General features: G+C 39.4%; 2 protein-coding genes across 2 annotated transcripts in view; one reads left to right on the top strand and one right to left on the bottom strand.

The window, feature by feature from the left end:
* Window positions 1–1,319: 1,319 nt before the first annotated feature.
* On the bottom strand, window positions 1,320–25,883 carry LOC122404837. Its single transcript, XM_043409101.1, has 14 exons — window positions 25,795–25,883; window positions 22,368–22,651; window positions 16,647–16,784; window positions 12,245–12,312; window positions 11,874–12,166; window positions 9,929–10,233; window positions 5,717–6,872; window positions 5,350–5,530; window positions 4,350–4,480; window positions 4,130–4,278; window positions 3,643–3,822; window positions 3,373–3,477; window positions 2,599–2,799; window positions 1,320–2,110 (listed from the first exon to the last, which is right to left on the bottom strand). The coding sequence occupies exons 1-14, from the start codon at window positions 25,874–25,876 to the stop codon at window positions 1,949–1,951; spliced, it is 3,435 nt and encodes a 1,144-aa protein (XP_043265036.1). The 5' UTR covers window positions 25,877–25,883; the 3' UTR covers window positions 1,320–1,948.
* Window positions 10,151–25,883, top strand: part of LOC122404841 (globin-1-like) — a 79,783-nt gene continuing 64,050 nt past the window's right edge. The window contains exon 1 of the mRNA XM_043409107.1: window positions 10,151–10,207. The gene's annotated coding sequence lies outside the window, so the exon portion shown is untranslated. The remainder of the gene's footprint in view (window positions 10,208–25,883) is intronic.

Raw genomic sequence — 25,883 nt, 5'->3', positions numbered from 1 at the left:
CGATCGAGACAAGCTACGCGATTAAGGAAAACGGTATCCCTGATGTCCTAAAAAAACCACGTCGTTTGCCGAGCCGGTGAAGAAAAGTGTACAGAAAGGAGCCGCTTTTTCGACAAACGCCGCTTTATATTCGGCGAATCGATATTTGAAGTAGGCCAGTGACATTCGCGTCGCAAAAAGTGGACCGCTTCGACTTCGTTTCACCTCCCACCCCTAGGCAATTTAACCTAAAAATTCCGGGCACGCTTATCGAAATTTTCGTAGAATTTTAAATTCATCATAATCGTAACAAAATTTATTCTTCGGACACATAGACGAGTTCGGAATAAAATTGAATTTTTTAAACGATTTATTCTCCCACGTTTTTGGAAAATATTCACCCGCGATAATTTCCGGAGGAATTTATAAATTTGTCGTTTTCCATAAAACCCGTAGCCTTCTATTTTCTCGTATTCAATTTTACTTTAATATGCATTGGTCCATCGATCAGAAACCATTTGGACAACATAAATGGACGTTAATCAATTATAATTGCAGTTGAATGTCGTTATACAGTTTAAAGATTTGTCTCGATCTAATAAAGAAATGTAATTAAATTTCATATTCCTCGATTCTGAGGATAATGGGCAAACAAGCAAAATGTCTCATCGTTTCCACGCTGGTGGCGCTAGTGGAAAGACGAATAACCTGTTTTCGAGTGTTTCGCGACTCATCGTGGCCAATCTAACTTTGCATTCGACAACAACATCGAAAAAACCGAACGTGAGTATTACGCGTACGATTATTGAATTTTTTAATCAAATTCGAGTGACAACTATGGGGGGAAAAAAATTTGATCTGCTCCTTCTAATGAGAATCTCGGGCACGCGACTTCAATGGATGACGCTATCACGTCTCTTTGGCAACTTCACTTTTGCTTCTCGTTCTCAATATGCGATCACGTTGGTCGAGTCCGCCCGTTTAACTATAACTGACGCCTCGATTATGTCAACGACTCGAATTCATCGATCGGGAAGTCTACGACACAGTCTGCGTAACGAGAAACGCTCTCTATCGTTCTGATCAATTAACTGTAAATGTACAAAATAAGAACTTACGCTGCTATCCGTTATAATTGCATGTTCCATTCAATTATTATTACAGTCAGAATTTCACTATCATTAAGAAAACGGGTTACTTCCTTCGCATAAATAGGTAAATAATTCTTACGATTAGAAACGACAGTAATACCATTGAAGGTTAGGTTAACGTCGACGTTTCGTTGTTTTTTTCTTTCGCGATATTCTCTGGTTTATTTTTCTGTTTTCACGTACGTGAGATTTATAATTAAACGTCTGGTTTACCTTTATGTTGGTACAACATAATGATGTTCAGAGCTTGTTAATAATTTATAATAAATTATAGATACGAAATTGAACAAAAAAAAAAAAAACGTACCTAACGATATCTTCAAAAAAACATTTCGAAAAGTTTTCCCTACGTAATTTCTATTATCCTCGAGAGGAGGATGTTCTCTCGTCTTTCGAACATTTTGGGGGACTTCTACACACACATACACGCGTAAAACTTAAACAATTTGCTATTTATTATATATAATTCGAGGCCCCGGGGTTGTCCACACGACTTGAATACATTTTCCAAGTTCTCTTTCATTCGCGTGCCTCTTAAAATCCTAACCTTAAAAACTTCTTTGTCTTCTTCTTAATTGCTCCTAAGTAAATCATATTTATTTGGAAGGTTGCTCTTTTTTTTTCTTGCATTTAACAATTTTTACTCGCGGGAACGAACTCCAAACCCAACCCGAGCACAATATTTAATATTTTACATCTCCTTTTGGTAAAACAACAACACACAAATTCCTAAATTACTTTTGTGCCTTTTGTTGTTCGTTTCTGTAGGATTCGAGAGACGTTCCTCTTTTCTCCTATTATTTTTATTTCTTCGAGACTCATACGACGTAAATTGGATCCTTGCACACCGATATCCTTGCTTCCTGGAGGATTCTTAGCCTCGGTCCCAAGGGAACCCCCATCTTTTGCAGCCTCTCTTCGCTTAAGTAGGGAAGCTCCACCATTCCGACCTTTTCCTTCTCGAATGCAGTCGCGTATTTCTAGGGGAAGAGTATTAAATGGTGTTTATAATTTGTTGGGAATCGAGAGATTGTCTTTTGCTGTGTAGAAGGAAGCGAGTGAACGAGATAAAAGGAGAGGAGAGCTGTAGAGACATTGAATGGACAGTCGAGGAGTCTGTATGTACAAACAGGTGCACGGTCGAGCACTTGCGAGAGAGACAAGAGCGTGGCCCTCTGGTGGCACGCGAGGGAACTGTTGCCACAAGATTCAAATCGTCTGCAACGTGTGATTTATATTTTCAATTGTTAAAAAATTAAATGAAGATTCTGGAGTGAAATTAAACAAAATGGTTCTTTATAGTAATAATTGTTGTTTAGTTTTTGATATTTCTGGGGCATTTTAAGAACATTTACCAGAAGTGAGAAGGAAGGATGGAGATAGATAGCTTTATAGGGTATTTTTATTTGCCCCAGAGGGCAACTCGAGACTAAAATTGATAATGTGGCTTACACACACGCACACACACCTCATACCCAAGTTCCCTCAGGAACAATCTGATGAGCGGCGGTTCTGTACCGAAGAACTTGGTGAGCTTCTTCACCCTCGAAGGATTGGACAGGGCTGGCAGCTCGGAATCTTTGATCAGCGGCTGGGATTGCGACCTCACCATTGCCATGCTCGTTTGCGTCCTCAGAGCAGCAATCTCGCCCCTTATGTTTTCCATTTCCTGCGAAAACCTGGTAGTAGTGAGTTTCGGGAATTCTGACTGCTTTATCGTTTAACGACAACCGCCCACTGTTTTGGCCAATTGGGACCCCCTAACGCCCTCTCTCGTAAATTGTTCGAAACTAACATTCTTTCCCAATTATTTTATTCTCGGTGTAATAATTTAACGGGACGATAATTTATTTATTTACGGTAAAAAATTATTAAATTAAAAAAGATTACTGAATTTGTGATAATAAAAAATAATATACAGGGTGTTCGGCCATCTCTAGGAAAAATTTTAATGGGAGATTCTAGAGACCAAAATAAGACGAAAATCAAGAATACCAATATGTTGATGGAGGCTTCGTTAAAAAGTTATCAACGTTTAAAGTTTTGCATGTGAGAACCACTATCACGCGCCGTTCTACAGGTGAAACTTTAAACGTTAATAACTTTTCAACGAAGACTCAATCAACAAATTGGTATTCTTGATTTTCGTCTTATTTTGGCTTCTAGAATCTGTGAAATTTTTATCGAAATTGCTAACATTCTATCGGGTGGTCGTTTTCAAACACTAACGAGATTTTCTCACCTGTATCATCAAGTGCTGCGTCCTCATCTCCGAGCTCAGGTGCGCCACGGACCTGGCGAGCGTAACTACGTGAGATTCTAATCGTTGAAAACGTTTGTTAATGCTCTGCAAACGTAACGGTAATTTTTCAGCATTTAGTCAACGAAATCAAACTACGAAATTAATAACAATAAAAGAAACTGAAACGAATGGTAATTCTACGGTTCCCAAAAGTTTTAAAACAAGCTCGATCAAGAAATGCCCTGAAAGATATCGGTGACATCAACTGACCTTGATGTCTTTGGCTTTCTTCATCCTGTCGTCGATCGCGTGCGATCTACGTTTATCGTGATGCCTCGTGACGGGCCTGGACGAAACGGACGACGTTGGCAGCGAAGATACGGAACCGTAACTGATCAGGCCCCTGGCCTTCCGTCTCTTCTTCACGCTTCCGCCCAACAATTTCAATACCTGAAAAATAAATATTTAAATACATTTTGATTAATACATATTTTTATACAAATTACACAAAGAATTCAAAAAGATTTTTTTTTTTAATATCACACAAAGGTTTCGAAAAAATAATTTTTGTTTTGTCTCCACCCCTTAACCTCAGAACATAAAACGTTTCGAAAAAAAAATTTTTTTTTGGTCCTTCTCCCCCTCGTCTTAACCCCACGACACTTAACCCCAATAGACAAGAGATTCAACAAAAATTTTTTTTGGTCCTCCTCTTACTCCCACCACAGTTGAATATTTTCAAAGAAATAACATTCACCTCGCTGTACATATTTTCTAAGCCCTCGAGCTGCTTCCTAATCGTCCTGGCGTCGTTGGTGCTCAAGTCGGAGTCGCTTCTGTCCAACATGGAGTCCAGATCGAGCCCAGTGGTGGTCGAGGTCAGATCGGCGGCCTCCACGCCGAAAACTGGACAAACAACATCTCTGTGACCCGGCTGAACAAGCAACCGCGAATTAAGAACGAAGAAGACCACTCACGATGAGAAAACTTTTTTGCAGCTTCCTTCTTCGAAGTCGAGACACCGCGATGCTTCGAGCTGCCCGAGAACCCCCTTTTCTCCATGGCCTTGCTGTAATCGCTGTAATTAGGTTTCGACCCGTATGGTAAGCTAAAAGGTCCACAAACATGCAATTGTTAAGTTCGCTAAGAAGGCCGGGGAAGACGGTTAATTATCGCGAGAGTACGGAACAGTGTCGAATGACCAGTGTTTATCTTCCGTTAGCACGCAATAGGCCACTAACGAAACCGGACTCCGGGATTATTTTATGCGTAATAGTACTCTAGCAAGCTCGACTCCGTCGCTTTATTACCCAGATTACTTTCGTTGTTGATAGCAAATTTTCACGAGAAAAGTAGAAAATTGTGTCGAAGTTTGGAGGCCTGATTTTTTAACCACCCTGTATAATACTTTTTCTATAATCTCAAGTGGCCCTACAATGATAGATTAAATATAAATAATCGACAAGACTTATTCGATTGCAAGCGTAAGTTTATCAAATAGTTTTTGTTCCATAATTTTTATTTTTATTATTTTTGTTATATTATTATTTTATATAATATAATTATTCCACTTTAATCTGTATAGAATTATAAAAAAAAAAACTGAATACAATTAATATTTCTTACAATTGAGAACCACTGTCGACATAGAAATTTTATTACACGAGCCACATTTTTGTTAGCACGAATGTTATTCTTAGTACCATCGGGAGTGTTTTATTCCATCGCGGGTGGAAAATGGAAAGAAAATGGAAGCCCATGGAACAAATTCGTTCCCATACCCAGTCTCCATATACCGAAAAAGCACCAGAGAACGTGCTGTCCACTTTCGACAGTTTCATCGGTTGGTCGCTTCGATACACCGATATCGGCGTTTCGATCTACGCGACGAGCAGAAAGAGTCGGAAGTAGCGCGGAGCCAGTGACCGGAAGTGACATCGGTTACGAGACGAAGAGATCTGTTTGATGTAACGTTACCTCGCCGAGTATCGATTTCTCGATGTTCTGGGACTCTCGTGGGGCGAGAGCGGCGGCAGAGGTGGCGTTACCGACGACACGCTTTCGGACAACGTCGAGTGCGCCATTGCTGGGACGTCCCTCGGTTCCAGAATGCTCCTCAGCTCGGATTCCACGATATCCACCCACTCGGAGTCTTGCACTGTCAAGAAAAAATAACAAAAAAAATAACATCAGTAAATCTCGTTATAAGGTTCGTTACGATGCTCCGGTATAAGAACGTTTGGCGTGAATTTGTCGCCTAGAATTCCCAATAAAACGCCACGTGCAGATACGTTTAAAAATAGAGTCTTATCGCGACAGACGCAGTAACGTTCGAGCAACGAACCTGGCGGATGCGTTTGATCCTCCGGCGGGGGGCGCCGTCCGCTAGAATAAACAGCGGATCCCCTCCCCGAGTCAACATTGGAGGAACTCTGGCCAGCTTTGTCGTAATCCGAGCCGGATCCCTGATTCTGTATCTTCAACCGTCCGATCCCGTGTTCCAGCTCGTCTTTCTTAATCTCCGATTTCACAACCGAATCCTTCGCGTATTGATTCTCGACCCGTTTCGATCCCTCCACGTTCCCGATCTTCAAACCGGACGAGCTTCTCGTCGTCGCGTCCGCTTCCGCGGCCTCTTTGGACGCCTTGGACCCGTAATGATTCTCCTCGACTCTTTTCTGCAATTCCTCGATCCTTTTCTGAACGGAGGAACCTTCTAATTCCTGACTCTCTTGGCCAACACCCACAGGCTCTTGGTCCCTCTTGGAGCACCTGACGGTCTCGTCTCTGCGAATGGCGAAGCTCTCCAACCTGTACTCCTCCTTCCTCTGTGAATCGGTCCTCCCAAACTCCCCTAGTCCGTGGTTCTCAACCATGATCTCGTACCTTTCCTTGTCCAACGGGTCCACCGTGAGCGCCTTCATGGGATCGACGGTGTTCCTCGGTGGATCCGTCAACCGTTCGTCCTCGTAGCAGAGTTGCGGCTGGGAGGCGGCCTTCTCGATCCCCTTCGTCGAGTTCCGTTGCTGGAACTCGATCTCCTGGTTGCAGTCGGTCTTCATGTACACCTGGGGAACGCCGTACTTGGGTCGACCCTGAGCATAGTGATAGTAGACCTCTTGCCCGGAGAGCCTGAGCTCCTGCGTCTGCCTCGAGGTGCTTGGCAGGTCTATTTGTGACCTGGACATGGCTTGTCTAGCTTGCTGGTACTGTTGGTAGGACACGTTGTTCGAGAAGTAGCTCTGTTGCACGTTCCTGACGCCTGTTTGGCTGCCCTGCTGACCGGCCAGTTGCTGCTGGTGCAGCTGTTGGATCAGTTGCCGCTGGTGCATGTTCTGCGCGTGCTGCTGGGCGAACCTGGGACTCTGATGGTGGTTCTGGTTCTGGTGCAACAGCTGCTGGGGACTTTGGAAGGTCTGACTCGTCGGTTGCATCGCGTTTGTCACTTGGTGCTGCTGCATGGGCAGGCCCAGAGGCTTCTGAACCTGCGTCCCTTGACCCTGTCAGAGGGCAGAATAGTATGTGAGTTTGAGAAGGTTTGGAAGCAAGTTTGAAAGGGTTTGTCTCGATTGAAAGCTGAGACAAGTGTGGAGTAGTTTGAGACCTAGGTTTGGGACAGTGGGTATGTTTGATATGGAAATTACAAAAAATAATTATTGCTTTATTTTCAAGGGAAATTGAATAACATTATCCAGAAAATATTTAAATGTTCATCGTGATTGTGTTTTTGTGTATTTTATCAATAATAGGAATAATGCTTTGAGATGATTATGGAATGTTAAATAATTATTTACAAAAGGGAACAATTGTTTGTTTGTTATACTCTGGGCTCTGGAATTTTATAAAACTAACCTCGAAAAAAGTTGGAAACGTTTCTTTATTAAACCGCGCGTGGACGCAGGCAGCCAATAAATTTCGAGAACTGTACGTAGCGCGATGCATTGTGTTGCGTGTGGTTGGCTTTAGAAGGCATAAATATGGAACACGTATCACGTGCACCGTGTGTTTGAATAGGATGTATGTGTCGCGTTATTGCACCTTCTGAATTTATATGAAGATAAGTACAACCCCCTCTTTACGTAAGAATAACCTTTTCAGCCATAACCTAGGAAATATCTATTTGATCCTTCGATGAACCTGGGTCATTTCCGACTCACGCTGTCCGTGTACCATACTTAAGAAGTCATTTCTCGGAGTATTAATAAAACTAGTCCTATTTTATTAAACAATATAAAAAGGGAAATTAGTTGCTAAAAGTCAACACATAACCTAAAAATAATTTCCAACAAATATTTCTATTTTCGATCGCTTATAAAATTGAACATCAAATAGAACAGTATAATGCATCGAATATAACATTATTTATGTATAAACGGATGTGCATAAATGTAAAAGATGGCTGCCCAGGGGTTTGATATCCGATACTCGCCCATGGCGTTTTCGATTACCGCTCCATGTGGTATATTCGCGCGAATTATTTCTGTGGAGAAGTAGACGAAGTGACGGAAATAAATATTCATGAAGTACAAGCGAACTGGACTGCAGTGTTACGGAAAGAAAATGTTCGTCGCATGTTTGAAACGTATGAGTAAGTACGCTCGGTGATACGAATCCGTTTCGATGTTCAGTTCGCGATAACCCTTTTCATTCGCGACAAGCTGCTCGATCTTATGGCTTAAAACGACTTCTGAAAGACATACAGGGTGTTCGGACAACCATGGGAAAAATTTTAACGAGGGGTTCTAGAGGCCAAAGTAAGACGAAAATCATGAATACCAATTTGTTGATGGAGGCTTCCTTAAAAAGTTATTAACAATTAAATTTAACAATTTCAAATCGTTTTGGAAAAATTATTTTCCGTTGTGGGGGTCAACTACAATCATTTTTGGTAAATAGACATACCCCCGAAATCCTACCCACTTTCTAGAAAAAAATTCCAGAAGGTGTGAAATTTTTCGACGAAAAAAAAAAATTCCAAATCATTCTGGAAAAATTATTTTCGTTTGCGGGGGTCAATTACGATCATTTTTGGCGAATAGACATACCCCCGAAATCCTACCCACTTTCTAGAAAAAAATTCCAGAAGGTGTGAAATTTTTCGACGAAAAAAAAAAATTCCAAATCATTCTGGAAAAATTATTTTCGTTTGCGGGGGTCAATTACGATCATTTTTGGTGAATAGACATACCCCCGAAATCTTGCGCATTTTCGAGAAAAAAATTCCGTAAGGACAGAACTTTAAATGTTAATAACTTTTTAACGCAGCCTCCATCAACAAATTGGTATTCTTGATTTTCGTCTTATTTTGGCCTCCAGAATCCTCCACTAAAATTTTTCCCTATGTTGTCGACCGATATGTTTCCCGGTTAATTTTTCCAGAACGATTTGAAATTTTTGAATTTAATTGTTAACTACTTAACGAAGCCTCCATCAACAAATTACGAAACATTTAAAATCAGTTTCAATATGAAAATGGTCGAATCAACATTTAAAACAAAAATATTTAATATTTGAATAAATAAGAAATAAATAATTTTTTCTGTGCCCTACATTGCCGATTGAAAATCTCAAATTCGAATTATAACAACTTAAATATGATTCAAATTTTACGAAATCAAATTTTGAAATAAATTTTTGCAGTCGTTCGAGTCTTAAAAAAAAAGCTTCAAATTACAAATTTTATTAATTACGGGTATAGTAAATTTTTTTTTTTATTCGACAAACTAAATTTTTAATGCGCTAAATTATTGACAGATTTCATAGCGATGCAAACTATGTAGGTTAATCGTGTCTGGAATGGATGTTTCCACCAGTAGCTTCGTCATCCAATAGACGATAAAATGATGCGCTCAACTATGTCGTGCCGCTGTCGCACGCTTTAACGCGTCAGATCGAGAAACGCGTTTTGATTGAAAAGGGGTGCATTATATTGTATCGTCGAACGACGAGAGAAAGTTGCAAACTATTGATCAAACACCACAGACTTTATTCTAGATCAAAATCCTACTTGTGTAACAAGTCCACACTTGGTGTCCTCCATGTTTTTTTTGAGCCCACGAAAATATTAAAAATCATCTAAAAATAACTTGTACTTAAATTTCAAAGTGTTGCTACTTTTTCAATTATCCCTTTTCGTTTGTAATTTCAAATGTCTAGAATTTAAAAAAAAAAAAAAATATTCCATAAATTCCATAGATATTTAATTTTTAACCCCATTATTCAAAGGATTACAAAAAATTTTTTTTTGGCCCCCCCCCCCCCCTACAGGTGAATATTTTTAAAGAAATAATATTCACCTCGTTGTTTTCTTACCCCAGAATTTTCCATAAAAATCGACTATCGACGTTAGAGGTCGCTGCCGGACCAAAGCTGTCCGCCATTATGAAATTTGAAAAATCATCCACTACGAAAACTATTACCATAGCAAGAATTTTTCTCGTAGCCACATCCTAACCGCAGTTCGATTTATCGAAACCGTACGGCAGTTAGGCGAAATCAAAGTAACGTTACCGGTCGAAAAGTAGTTCAGAACGCGTCGAAGGAAATCGATGATTACCTGGCTCTGAGTATTCTGATGCAGTCCTTGATGCAATTGCTGACTCGGCAATCCAGATGGTCCCTGAACAACGTATTCCCTCGTAACATTTTGCACCTGTTGGCCACCTGTCGCTGATTGCCCGAAACTGGGAACTTGAGTTTGATGGACCGTTTGAACCCCTCCAGGCGGAGTGTGATGCGTCACGTGTAGCTGAGCACTTTGCCCCGGCAAATTGGGTTGGACCTGTGACGTTGGCTGAAGTTGTCCAGGAAGCGGTACGTTCTGCTGATTGCTCAGGTAACTATACGAGTGTCCATATTGACCTAAACCATCAAAATCTCGTGTAAATATCACCGACTAACCTACAACCTACGCCATTAGGGAGCAATGACGGACCGACTGCAACTCCCGTACGTTTGCACGGTTTATTGAATTCAAATTTCCTGCTCAATCGATAGGTTAACCAAAGAAACTTATAAGGGGGTCGTTTAAAAACACTGGAACTACCGAGAATTCTGATGTATTTATTTGTACCAAAAAAATTAAAACCATTTTGGAAAAACCCAGTCGAGTAAATTTTTTACAATTTTTTGGTAAAGAAACACTCTGGTAGTTTCAGTGTTGATAACCGAATTTTATACAGTTTTTTGACAGTATTTTGACTGTAAACAAATCTGAATGATAACAAAAATATTGGTGTCTATGTATATGAAAACAAAAGACATTTTTGATGAAAAAGCACTGCTCAGTTAAAAGTTCGTTGCTCGACACGGTCTACGGGCCGCAGAAAAATAACAGTGAATAGTGGCAAACTGCAATACATCAACCAAGGGAAATGTTAATTATACAGGAAGCAAAAACGTTGATAGGATACACCCAAAGCACGTAATTCTCGTTTTATCGTCTTGGCATCTAACACTTTTCTTCCAACTCTCGTTCGAGTAATTGCACAATAATAATAAGATAATTATCTGGTCATTATCAGTCAACCTTGACTCCTTGCAAGTTTATATTCTTTAAAAAGTAGTGAGTCAATTCTTATAAAAAAATTTTAAAAGCTAAATCAGTGAAAATTAAATTTTTCGTGAAGGATTGATTTTCAAAAATTCGAGAATCAAATTTTTTTTACTATCATTCACTGTCTTAGCTTTCTGACCCGGTCGCGCGGATCACCCTGTATATCGATGTGCTCGAAACGTCATCCTTGGGAAAAATTTTAATGAGGGATTCTAGAGGCCAAAATAAGACGAAAATCAAGAATAGCAATTTTTTAATTGAGGCTTCGTTAAAAAGTTATTAACGTTTAGAGTTTAGAGAACGGCGCGTGATAGTGGTTCTCACACGCGAAACTTTAAACGTGAATAACTTTTTAACGAAGCCTCCATCAACAAATTGGTATTCTTGATTTTCGTCTTATTTTGGTCTCTAGAATCTCCCATTAAAATTTTTTTTAGGGATAGTCGAACACCCTGTATATGACATCACGAAATCTCGGGTTTCGAAATATTTTCGTGTATTACAATTGTTCTCATTGTGAACAGCAAAAAGCAGAGGCAAAAGACAAAACATTTGCGGCCTAACAAATTTTGTGATATTAAAAGGGAGAACTAGTATAAAATTACTAGAGTTAGACGCTTTTTAACACTAGAACTACCAACAATTATAGTGAATTTATTTGTACCAAAAAAATTAAAACAATGATGCAATGGAAATAAATGTATATTCATTCTCTTATAGAAAATTACAGTAAACTTTCAAAAATTCAGTTGAATAAATTTTTAAATTTTAAAGTCTTATCAAAAATTACGGATGGGTCATTTTGACTGTTTTGGTAGTTCCAGTGTTAAAACGACCGAGAAAGCAGCTTTCAAGCCAATAAAAATAAAGCGTCGTATTCGAGAAAGAGAAAAGTTGGGGGAAAAAAATAGAAAAGAAAATGGAGGACAGATCGAAGGATCTTTACCGCAAGCATTCTTCGGATACTGCTGTATATTTACGGAAGGTTCCTGTGCCCGCGGTTTCCCATAAATCCCCTCCTTCTTCTTCGCCTCCTCCTCGTCGATGCTCCTGCTGGACTTCCGCAATTCCTCCGTGACGTTGTTCAAGCTGGCCTCCGGTTCCGGTTCAGCGTCCTTGCGACTCTGCCCGAAACGGCTCGATATCATGTCCTTGATCGTGTGATAGGTCCTCGAGAGGGACTTGCTCTTTTCTTCGTCGATCTTCGTCGTCCTCGACGACGGCGCGGACGACGTCGACCTTCGGAAGAAATTGCAATATTATCGGTGGAGATCGATTCGCGGTCGTTACGCGGAATAAAAAAGACGAGATATTTACGCGTAAGATTCCGGGGGATGATAACTCCGCGCTTGACCCTCCTGTCTCGCCTCCTGCATCTGACCTCCCTGGAAAAGATTTAAAATTGTCCCCTGTCGATTACCAATTTCACTCGTGACTACTTGCAACGATGATTTTACTACCTCGTAACTGTGATAGTTGGTTTCTGTGAACGTTGTGAAAAAAAAAGAGGTTGGCAACGATCGAGAAACGCGAGGTTGACAGTATGGCGGCATGACGGGACAGATCGAAATTAAGTGCGTGAACATTATTAACATTTATTTTAGAATACCACCGAATATATCGAAAAATGTATATCTTCACGTGGTAATTAATCAGTTATTTCCAATATCCACCACAAATTGGTAGAAGAACGTGGTCATAGAGAAGATTAAAGTGGGTATTAGTGAACACGTGCAAAAAGTGAGGTTATTGAGAGAATTATTAACGTTTAATTTATATCGTCGAATGTATCGGAAAATATACATCTTTACATGTTAATCAATTTGTTATTTTCATCAATATCCACCACATCTTCAATCTTTGATTGCACGCAGCTACAATTTACGTATATTAATTGTTCGAAATAACGAGCAATTTATACTGCAAATTTATACGCCGCAATTCGCCATTTTACTAATCCATTTGAGAAAAGTATTCTCAATTAAGAAACGTTCGGTGGCGTTTTTTTTTTAAATTTATTGTTTCTGTCGTTTGACAACCTTGTACCAAGATCGTCTTAATTAATTGCGTCGTTGGAGGAATTTCTATAATTTCCCGGGGAAACAGACGCGAATTAAAGAACGGCTCTCCGGGCAAATTAAATTTTCAAGACTAACGACGCTCGGGTTCGGTAAACTTCGCCGTTATTTTCCAGCTGCATCCCAACTTCGGCCGGGATTCGTTACGCACACGAGATATCTTATTCCATTAAAGTATCCTCTCCGGCGCAAAGTTATATCTAATTAAGTAATGCTAGCAGTGACGTTCGACGCTAACGAGCAAACAAATTAAATTATTCGGTGGCGGGGAAGGCGTATTTATTGGCAATAGTGTTGCGTTTCGAACTTCCGAGCAATTAGCGTCGCGGAAAAGTTGCTCGCGCACGGGCCGGAATCGTAGGCTTCCGCGAACGAGCATCGGGCAAGCAATTAGAATTTCGTGTGCATCACAATGGCGGAGAAATCGTGGGATTCGATATAATTTCGACGAAGTTTAGAATTTCTGGGACTTTCAACGAAACAACGTAAACTCGATTCTTGAATTATCCTATCGAGTTCAAGATTAATTATTTTAGGTTATGTTCGAGTGACGTGGTTGTTATTGATAATGATTCTAAATTACAATAAAATTTGAAATAGTCTTAACGTATAAAAAGAAATTATTTATTAATAAAAAAAAATGAATCATGAAATTAAAATTTAAAAAATTTTTTAAAAGTGTTTGAGAACGAAGATCTTTTCCATCCATCTCGTTCGATAACAGTATCAAACAAATAAATAACCTCTATTTATAAAAGTTTGCAATTTCAATCCCTTTTCGTGAAAATCCAACCGTGATGTTTTTAGGTTATGTACGAGTGACGTGATTGTTAAAGTGTCTGAGAACGAAGATCGAAAACATGAAATATATTTTCCATCCATCTCGTTCGATAACTTTTATTTATAAAAGTTTGCAATTTCAATCCCCTTTCGGATTTCGAGACTTCCCGACCGTGGGATTTTAGGTTATGTACGAGTGAGAATTCTGATGCCGGTTCATCGAAGTCGAAAAATGTTCCCGCGTAGTGTGAAACAATTTCGAGAACAACGAAAGGGGAAAATGTCTCGTAATTTGCTGGGAACCACCGAAAACGAAAACGGTTTTGTGGACGAGGAGGACGGACGGGCTAATGGCAGCGTGTTCGCTTAGACCGCAGAGGGAATTTCAAAGTTGTCAGACTGAATCCTCTGATTCTTTGGAAGGGATGCGGTTGGAATAACAACCGACATTGTCAAACGAGAAGAGGAAGGGTGGAAGAGGGACGGACGTAGAGCAAGACCGAGAGGGAAACAGCAAGAGAAGTTGTGCCCGTAGGGCTCCGCGATACGCTTTGCGCATACGAGAAAGGATTTTCTGACTTCTGGTGCCCCGTACGAGTACCCTCTGGGGATTACATCGCGCTAAATTTAACAGAAGGATTTAACATAAGGATTTCGCTGGCTGTACACCCCGACGGATACTACGATCGAAAGGTTAATGAATCGTTTACAACATTTTATCCATCGAAAGAATAAATTACATTTTATTAAAATTCTAAGTATTAATAATTTTTATACAAATAACATTTTTCTGTAGGAATAATCTGTTTCGTTAAAATTGTAAACGTGTAATTTTATCTTATCGAAATTATAACCGCGTAAGTTCGTTCGAGGACAGTTTACGTAAAATCAAGATGGCGGCCGGTCGACAGTCCCCCAGCCTCCACCTCGATGAAAGAAAGCTCGTTGGTTGTATTTGTTCATCGTTTGGAAGCTGTATTAGTTAAGATTCATTTTAATACAACTTGAACCTGCTCAAATATCCTTACTATTTGTGTATATTTATTATCGAAAGAGTGGAAACTTTCTTTCAACTTTCGACGACTGCCGATCTGTTTACACAAAATTCTCTCTTTACGGAGACGACTGAAGAAACGATTTATACGCGCGCTAAACAAGTGAAAGGAAACAGCCAACAGATTTACGCAACGCCCACATTGTCCACGTAACAATAGCCCTGTTCTATAATGAAAAATTTCAGCGAATAATTTCATTTTCCCTGGCTGCGAATGAAAAGAGGTTTCGAAACGTTTCTTTCGTTATGCAAATTGCTGATTTAATAATTTTAACGGGGCTTAGAGCGCTGTAATAGCGCCTTGCGTCGTATAAAAACTGTCGGTGAACTTCGTGCTTTAAGGTTACAAATGTCGTTCCATACTTTTAATTTACTTTTTAATTTTACAATTCGAAAGAGAATTTACAATTTTTTAAAGTCACACAAGATTTCGTAAATGGGTTTTTAGGTCAGCCGGAAACTCTACACGCCTAATCGCATGCACCGTGCTTTATTTTTGTATCACAGTTGCACACACCATTTTTCTTTCGTTCTCTTTAGAAATTTATGGTAAACGAGGAGATTAAAATTAACGATGCGCACTCTCGGTGTCTAACGAGTTTCTACAAACTCATTAATCATCGAAGAACAACGGTTAAAAGACTATTATATCTACGATAATTAACCGTCGTTTTTATTTTTTTTATTTTTATTAGGCTCGTAAATAAATACTTCGAGAAACATTTTCGCGGTGGCTAAAAACCATAATGAATGAAATAATTTAAACATGGCCGGCATGAGAACTGGACGGACAAAGAAAATGCAGCGAACAGAGATCGACCATAATTTTCGACGTTCCATCGTACGCCCTCTGGTGCCTCGTATCCGTCTGTAACCTACGATTGTGGGACAGTGTCCTGCGGCACGTGCATTACCGACACCTACTCGCACCTCGAGCAATTTGCGTGGGCGTCGTACGAGCCATAAGCTTGCACTCGCGTGAACCACAAGTGAATGAAGGATTTCGTAATACCGTGTAACGATGAATAGCTTCCCATTAACCCCTTAACTGGTTTTTCGCATGGTCAAACCGTCGGGACACGTCGAAACGCGTCTTCGTTGGGTTCGAGAATGCGCGTGGGTCTCTCGTGACCCATCTACGATATTTTAAACGACAGCGCCTATAACCTGAAGACCCCTCTTCGACGATAATAACAATTTTTAAAAATAAAAAGCACAAAAAATTGAGTGAATTTCGTGTAGAATATTTTTTTGTTCAGTCAATAGAATGGGGGATATTTTGAATGGTAGTGCCTATACATTAATGGAAACTCAAATTTTCATTATTTATTTTACGTTGTCGTTTTGTAAAACAACTTGGATTGATCAGAATAACCCTAATTTTGATGGACATATACATTGTCATAGATAACCAAAAAATTACTATCAAAATTAATATTTCTCTCTATTTATATACAAAGTATGAAAGATATTATTATTCATATGTAAACAATATTAAAAATGTGCAAGTATATGTAAAAATATTTTTTTGAATCATTGTACAGAATTGTTGTAATTTTTTTTTTATAACATTTCTAGTATTGTTTTCCCAAGTTTGGATCGATTTAGTTAAATTCGAGTACCGTTTTCATCCTATAATTTTATTTAGACTAATAATGCGCGGCTGCAAACTCACGTGGCTACTAATTAACATGTTAAAAACGAAGCAGATGATGAACTGGTTTCTAACAGTCAATTAGAGAGAGGGAGCCTTATTATTTCTGGTAATTACGATAGATTATGTAAATCGGTGAAACAATTAACTCACCTCTTGAACCCAGGCCTGTTGCTTGATGGGTGCATCCGGCGCAATAGCGACTCTTCCGGCAGTTCTTTGTTTGTACTCATGAAGAATAGGGATCTTCGAATTCTTGTCTCCCGACGACAATACTACCTCCCGTTCTATCTGCAAAACAAAACAATTATCACTATTTCGTTTTCGGGTCACTTACAATTAGTAGAACAACGCAATAAACTACGCACTTTCGAGAAAAAAATTCGAGTAGATAGACAAATTCTCAGCGAAATTAAAAAATTTCAAATCGTCCTAAAAAAATTATTTTCAGTTGCGGGGATCAATTACAATCATTTTTGGTGAATAGACATACCCCCGAAATCCTACACATTTATGAGAAAAAAATTCGAGAAGGTGGACAAATTTTTCGTCGAAATTGAGAAGTTTCAAATCGTTCTAGAAAAATTATTTTCAGTTGCGGGGATCAATTACAATCATTTTTGGTGAATAGACATACCCCCGAAATCCTACGCACTTTCGAGAAAAAAATTCTGTTCCGAAAATATAATGTGAGGTTAGGAATATTAACCTCAAATTGGACGTACAGGCGGATCTTTAAACGTTAATAACTTTTTAAGGAAGCCTCAATCAACAAATTGGTATTCTTGATTTTCGTCTTATTTTGGGCTCTAGAATCTCCCATTAAAAAGTTTCCCAGGGGTGGCCGAACAATGTATACTTCAAGCTATAACCAATTTCCATAAATGGTACGTAAAGACCACCTTCCCTGTTCAAGGAACACCGAAGCGCCTGGTAGTAAAATCGAGTCACATAATACGATAGAACAAAGGTGAACGATTATCCTCGTGTAACAGACGACACGAACTTGATAACGACTACATAAATACTGAGATCGGGCGATGAATTGTTGAGGCGAGGCGTTAAGCCGACGCTTCGGGACGTGGATTTCTCGCTGTAAACGTCGCACGTCGGTTTTGCTCTGCTCGCGATATTCCGTTCGATTTTTTTCAAACAACATCGAGAACAGGATCTGGAAGTGCGCTAGCAGGGCTCGCGGAACGAGTGACTACGACGTGCACTTTGCGTGCATATAATAATGCATCTAAAAAGAGGTGTCACTGAACTAAACTCGCCTTGAGATCGCATCGCGTTTCGGAAGAAAGCAAGCGTGATAAAACGCCGGCTCAGAGGCGGAAAACGAGCACGGCTAATCGTCGCTACGCCCGTGCAACGTTTATGAATTATTCTGTCTACGCTTCGCCCGTGATTTTCTGCATTATCATATTTTTCTTTTTCCAACGAAAAAGAGAGAAGAGAAAAAAAATCGGTGCTCTCGTCGGTTAAGTTCGTTGCTCGTGCAAACGAGCCCGAACGTAATGTAACCGGAAAACGTATCACGTTTTCCAGTTTCCTACATAAATAAACTTGTACGGATTCGAATTTTTAAACAAAAATTGAAGACTTATACCACGGTCGACAACCTAGGGAAAAATTTTAATGGGGGATTCTAGAGGCCAAAATAAGACTAAAATCAAAAATACCAATTTGTTGATGGAGGTTTCGTTAAAAAGTTATTAACGTTTAAAGTACCACCCGTACTGAATTTTTTTCTCGAAAGTGCGTAGGATTTCGGGGGTATGTGCAATGATGAAAAATGATTGTAATTGATCCCTGCAACGGAAAATAATTTTTCCAGATCGATTTGAAATTGTTGAATTTGATTGTTAATAACTTTTTAACGAAGCATCAGTCAAGAAATTGATATTCTTGATTTTCGTCTTATTTTGGCCTCCAGAATCCCCCATTAAAATTTTTTCCCAAGATTGACCGAACACCCTGTATATATTGGAATGAAATTTTATAAAGCGTTATGGAAGAAAAATTTCTATAACGGTAAAGAAATTTCAGCGATAATAAACAGCTGCTGATTAAATATCTGCTAATAAGTTTATGGAAATAGAAAACCCGCCCAACCTGTTCCACGTTTCAATTAAGATTATATCGTAGACTTTGGCGCGTGGTGCTCGCGCGTCTTTTGTTTACGAGAAAAAACGCAAACTCGAGGGGCAAATCCCCGTTGTTCGCCCCGGGGAAATATTTGAATGGGGGATTTTAGAGGCCGGAATAAGCCGAAAATAAAGAATACCAATTTGTTGATGGAGGCTTCGTTAAAAAGTTAATAACAATCAAATTTAAAAATTTCAAATCGTTCTGGAAAAATTATTTTCTGTTGCGGGGGTCGATTACAATCATTTTTGGTGAATAGACACACCCCCGAAATCCTACTCACTTTCTAGAAAATAATTCGAAAAGGTGTGAAATTTTTCGACGGAAAAAAAAAATTTCGAATCATTCTGAAAAAATTATTTTCCGTTGCGGGGGTCGATTACAATCATTTTTGGTGAATAGACATACTCCCGAAATCCTGCGCATTTTCGAGAAAAAAAATTCAACAAGGAGGAAACTTTAAATGTTAATAACTTTTTAACGAAGCCTCCGTCAACAAATTGGTATTCTTAATTTTCGTCTTATTTTGGCCTCTAGAAACCCTCATTAAAATTTTTCCCAGGAGTGCCGAACACACTGTATATTAAAAAAAAATTGATAAGTGCTTGAGTAAACCAAAACGGTTCGAGCGGTTAAAGCAACGATAGCGTTTTATTATCTCGTGTAGTTGGCAACGAGAGAAAGCCATCGACAATTTCCAAGATCTCGCGAGAGATTCCTAATTCGCGACGTCATTGTCGCCGGAACAACAGAAACGGAGTTGCACAGTAGCGGAGTGTCGTCACCGACAAGCGTTCCGATTTGTTCTCGCCTCCCGGAGACCGATCCACTAGGAAAAGTAATGTATCTAAACGGCTATCGCAACCCCCTTCCAGACTTCCGGCAAACGGTACGCAGGTATGATGCCTCCTTTGTCTCGTCGGAGAATCTCTGAGAATTTTCCCAAGAACGTAACGAACGTACAATGAACTGTTACAGAAGATTTCACCAAACGCCAACTTCTCCGCGCGGCGCGCTGCTGAACTAGAGATGTGGAACACGCGGCATTTGCGTGGCGGCCATATTGGCTCGATTATCCAAACTGATCGGTTAAACGGGATGCAATCGATTCATCGAGCACGCGAACTGTCGTCTCCCGACCGTTAAATCCCACGCGCCATTCGACTCCGCGAATCTCGGAGGACGGCCATCTTGGATTGTGGGCAAAAGGCGTAAATGGCGAAAGAAATAATTTCGAGCCTTTTAAAGCGTTTTGGTATTTCTATGCACTAACTGGAAGCTTAAAATGAGCATTTGTGTGACACTTTTCTTGTTGGGTCGTTAAAAACTGGGACACCCGGTATAAAGCTCGATTACACAGTCGTTTGACGTTTATAGTATCCGGGAAAATGAAAATTGCACAAAGTGGACAAGTGGAAAATTAATATAACCAATGAAAGAACGATAAAATTTATTACGTTACCAAAATATAAAATTAAAAGTGTTTCGAACTTTCGAGTAAATAATGGTGGCGCACCAAGGACGTGTTATTTTGTTACGCCATCGTTGTCCCTTGAAAGTAAATAACAGTTTTGCGATGGCATAAAACACGAGCTAATCCGCGAAGATGAAGTCGTATACCCGGCGCCATTGCTGTTCTAAACTCGAACCGCAGTTTCGAATTAATGAATGCGTCGACCTGATTTTCATTAACCTTGCGCACAAAGGATGAACAATTTCTTTACGAGCGAGTCATTTCATATGTTCTCATGTCCATTTTGTTCCCGAACGGTTCTACGTTCTCTCACACGTATTATGCTCGCCGTAAAAGGATTCTGCGATTGGCTAGGCCGTTGCTTATCTTCGGAGAAAAAGGATCTTGTATCCGAAGAAAAATCAACTGCTACGAGATGCTAGTGGAACGAACTCGCATTCCTATCGAATGGAAAATGTCGATACCCCCCGACAACGTATCTTTTATGTACAGGGTGTTCAGTGACACGTGGAATCTATTTCTGTGATTCAGTCAATACAAAGGGGAATATTTTATACGGTAGTGCCTATACATTAAGAGAAACATCTATCTACGCGTAAGGGATCGCTTTCAAACTAAAAAGCTACTAAGAATATAAGAAGTTGAGTATTTTGGGAGTGTAGAAAAAACTAACCTAATTATAACCCATATTTGATGATAAGAGCAATTTTTGAAAACAAAAAGTCCAGAAAATTAAATATATTTCGCATAAAATATTTATTTTATGTGGGGATATTTTATATGGTAGTGCCTATACATCGATAGAACCATCCATCTGCATTTAAGGGGTGCTCTCTAGGCGACAATAAAAATTGCAAATTTTTTCACAATAATCTTGCAAGCTTTAACAATCATCGATAATAGGGTGCATTCTATTTTGAATTTGAATATTTGTTCACCGATTGAATTTCGTAAACGGGGTAGTCCTGGAACCGCCATTAGTCGCGAGCGGTCGAAGGGGATTTCCAAGCGTCGTGCGCGGCGCACGCGAACGAATTACACGAACGCTCGCTTTGCGCCCATAGAAATCGTGAACGAGATCTACTATTAGGCACTTGGCCGGTAGAAACGCGCAATTAAAAGGAATTACGCGGGCAAAGAAGCCAGAAGAAGCCTAGAAAGTCGCGGCAGGCCATACCGAATAAAGCGTTACGCCTTGACTTCTAACCGTGATGTTTCTTTTTACTTTTTTCCACCGACGGTTTCGTCGAGCCGTGGCGAGTCCAGTCCGGCGTACGAAGGTGCATCAAACGTCCGCGACTGGAATCGCCATATTCAGCCTGTTACACCTTGGAGAACCCGTCACGTTATCGGGCGGCAATAAAATTCAACGGCACGCCTATGTGGCGTCTGTAACAAAAGTTTCCAAGCGTGTGGCTGTTCGTATATGGCGAAGCTACCGTGCTCGGATACGCGCTCACGATTTCCGCGCGCATGGAATTAATGCACACGGCGTATCGTTAATTAACACACTGCCACTGCCCGTGACGCGGTTGCATCGCGTAGAACCGCCTATGTAATTCTTTCTATAATCCTGTTATACCCCCCACCGTCCTCGTCACGTCGATGCAGTGGTTCTTAACCTTTTTTAGCGGCCGTGCTTGGAACAAGATTACCAGGAAATCTGCCCAAATGTTACACTACTTTTAACGAAAAAGTCTGTGGGAAATTATAGGTACTTTCTAATATTGAAAACAAGCTTGGAAAATTGGATATCAGCGTCGAGGGTGAAATAAAAAATTCTATCGTTTCGAAGTAATGGAACCGTCGAGACTCTCGGCATGACACGAGAAAATTTCCAAATGAACGTGCAGAGAGGTTCCTCGCGCCAAAAGAAACCGAAAAGTCCTTTGCCATTTTGCGATCCGAGCTCTCGTTTACGAGATACGAGCGGTTAAAGTTTTGGTCTCGATCAGCTGATCGCGCAGCGCCATTTTTCACGCGCACGCGCACCCGCACCGGGGATACTGCTCGTATCTCGGGAACGAAGCCTCGGATCGCGAAACGGTAAAGGACTTTTCGATTCCCTTTTACATTGAGAATCTAAATGTATTGGATTTGTCACGAAAGAAATGCAATATGGTTTCTGGTTATCGGAGAAAATAGCAATTCTTTTAGAAGATTAAAATAACAGAAAAAACACTGATTTCTCGACCTCTCTCAATCGATTTATGCCTCTACCGATAAAATAAAGGTCCTGGAATGAAACGTACCGGAAACTTGCTGCTGTGCGTCTGTAGATTGGCTGCCTGTTGAGTCTGACTTGAGCTCTGTTCGTCCCCGTAGAGCGGTGGCATCCTGTAGTCCGGTGCAAGGTTCTGCCCGGAACTTCGAAGCTGACTGTCGTCCAGCGTGGCGTTTCTATCTATGCCGGAAGTCGTCCGCGACGACAGCTCGGCTACCGTCTGCACCCTGCTCTCCTGCTGGTCGTTCTGGTTCTTCTGATTGTTCGGCACCGGTTTCGGTGGCGGTACTGGTTTATAGAGCCCCTCCTCATCTGGAACACGTGTTTCGGTGGCAATTAGTCCCCAAATCGTCTACGCATAATCTTGGACACGCATTAAGAACTAGCCCACCCCTCCCCCCTCCAAAAGGTTGTAGCTTGAATCCTCACCCTTCAAGGGACACTCTTTCTTCGAATACTAAAATTAATTTTAACTGTACGGTTAACGTAAATTTATTTTTGTTAACTTACTTTGCTAAATTGAGGGATGATTTATTCGGAAATAAATCGATGTGAAATATTCGAATATATTTCACTATGCTATAGACAATTTTCCAGTATTGTCAGAACAACAAATTCATTTAATTAATAAAAAAAAAAAGACGAAATATATTGTAAAATTGTGAAATTCAAATACGAAAAATTCAATGTGTTATTTGTTAATGTTTTGAGTTTCTATTATATTTTGAGAATGTTAGAACTGTGCAAGATTGTTATAATTTTTTCTAGGCTCTGAATAGTGTGGATTTGTAATGTTTGTTTTTTGAAAGTAGCCTACTCCATTTGACCACATAAAAAATTGAGCCATGAATAAAGAGATTTTGATCAATAATCACGTGTATTGTTCGACGTCCGTAAGGTTCCCTATTTCCTTGTTAGGTTAATTGTAAGGTATAGCAAAATGATTGGTCATATTCAGTACAAGAATAGGAGAAAGATACGGTCAAGTATTACGATTCATTCTCCATTAAAATACTATTGTAATAAAGTGCTCTGACTAATAGAAGAAAGACTATTGATAGCGGTTTCATTTTCTTGCGCTCTTTGCGTCACGGTCCCGTGACAACGGTCAGAAGTAATATTCTCTTTCTATTAAAGTCGCCGACAAGAAAATGACACAATTTAAAACTTTCTCATGGTTTTAAGAACAGCCAAGAATATTACGTATAAATTTTTTCCAATTTTTATAACTCAATTTTTTCGATATACAGGGTGTTCGGCCATCCCTGGGAAAAATTTTAATGAGGGATTCTAGAGGCCAAAATAAGACGAAAATCAAGAATATCAATTTTTCGTTTGTGGCTTCGTTAAAAAGTTATTAACAATTAAATTCGAAAATTTCAAATCGTCCTGGAAAAATTATTTTCGGTTGCGGGGGTCAATTACAACCATTTTTGGTGAATAGGCTTACCCCTAAAATCCTACCCATTGTCTAGAAAAAAATTCGAGAAGGTGTGAAATTTTTCGAGGTAAAAAAGAAATTTCAAATCTGGGAAAATGATTCTGGAAAAATTATTATCGGTTACGGGGGTCAATTACAATTATTTTTGGTGAATAGACATACCCACGAAATCCTGCGCATTTTTGAGAAAAAAATTCAATAATGGCGGAACTTTAAATGTTAATAACTTTTTAACAAAGCCTCCATTAACAAATTGGCATTCTTGATTTTCGTCTTATTTTGGCCTCAAGAATCCCCCATTAAAATATTTCCCTAGGTTGTCGACCGTGGTAAAATTTCAGCACTTACCCAATTTTTTTCTCGAAAGTGGATAGGATTTCGAAGGTATGTCTATTCGCCAAAAATGATTGTAATTGATCCCCGCAACCGAAAATAATTTTTCCAGAACGTTTTGAAATTTTTGAATTTAATATTTCCCAGGGGTGGACGAACACCCTGTATGTAAGAGATAACATTGTACAGTACAGAATCAACGCTGCTCTTTATCGTTAGGTACGCCGTGTCGTGATTTGAATAAGAAACGCGTTTTAATTCGTTCGTATAAAATATTCGCAAAGATGCAAGAAACGGGCAGCATTAGTTTCTTAATGAAAGAGTAATTGCCACGCGAATTAATCGTATACGCTTAGTCGTTATTAAGGCTGTGCTCGTCTGCGCGTAAAGCTGCATTTAGTTCCAGTGTATTTCAACGTACACACTGTGGAGAATCAGTTCTCGTAAGTGTCTTTTACCTTGGGGAAAATAATTAACGTTACCGTAATGCGGTTAATGAATATTTGTAAATTGAAGTTTCCTTATGTTTCCTGTGCATTTTGTTACGCCAAACGTCACGGTCCAAGAATGCGATGGACGTACAATCCGGGGATAATCTGTGCTCTTGGTTACTAAACTCTAGGGAATTTTATTTCACCCCTGAATCTGTCAATTATCACTACATAGAGCATCGATAAATACTCAGAATAATAGGAGAATATTACAGTAAAAAAAGTTTGTTAATTTTCTGATTATTTTTTATTTTGAACAATAATAGATACGTACATCATTTTTAAATAAATGATTATCAGCGTTATGAGATCAAGCACTCTACGTTTTTCGTTTTAATGTAACTCGAAAATTTGAGTTTTTATACATTTTTTATAAAGTCTAAAAAGAACAGAATTTCAATGTCAAATTTATTATTTACATTTTCTAAGAATAAATTCTTTGCAGTGGATAAATTGCTAGGGTGTTATTATTGCATGTTGCAATTTGGTCAAATGATATTTCCTCTTGACTCATCGTGCAATATTTAATAAATTCTTTGGTAGAAAAGTACGATGTGCAATCAAATTCCGTGTAGTCGACGCTTTCCAACGGTTTCCTCAAACAGTTGGCTGTTATAGGAAGATTGCGTAATCGTAATTGTGAAAAATGAACATAAATTATGCTGCACCTTCGTTTTACAATGAAGTGCCAACATTCGCGAACGCAACTTTCGTTAAACGATTTCAATTTATCATAAATAAAAGCAACATTGATTTCTCGAGGTATCTTTTAATTTTACTAGATATCATAAACAAATTATAACAATATCAAAAATTTCCAAAGCATCAAAATGCGAAAAAGATTAATTAAAATTAATACTCGATGAAGGAGCTTTCGAAATTCTAAAACCCCGTAGTTGGCATTCCTGTAAATAGGAATTCACTAGAACTAACCTGTAAAACACCATCGAACGAACATCGCGATAAGATAAACCCGATACATTCTCGGGAATTAAAAGCCAACAAATTTTATCCTTTCCCGGTTAATTGGTTAATCGTTATAATCGGCTAATGAACACCGCAATTAGCTCTAATTTAATAGGAAAGTTATCTAATCGTACCGACCAACGAATAACAGCTCCCTCGGGTCTAGAATTTACGATCGTCGTTAGGTCTGGGTTTGCATACTCGCGTTTTATCTGTTTCTATACCTTGGCTCTGATTCTGTCGCCTCAGACGATTCTCCTGCTTGACTTTGCGAACGGTGGTGGCCATCGCGTGTTGGCTGACCATCTCTGTA

Source organism: Colletes gigas, unplaced genomic scaffold (assembly GCF_013123115.1).
Source record: "Colletes gigas isolate AHSC1104 unplaced genomic scaffold, ASM1312311v1 Colletes_gigas_Sc00003, whole genome shotgun sequence".
Lineage (NCBI taxonomy): Eukaryota > Metazoa > Arthropoda > Insecta > Hymenoptera > Colletidae > Colletes > Colletes gigas.
This window is presented reverse-complemented; position numbering and strand designations above follow the sequence as displayed.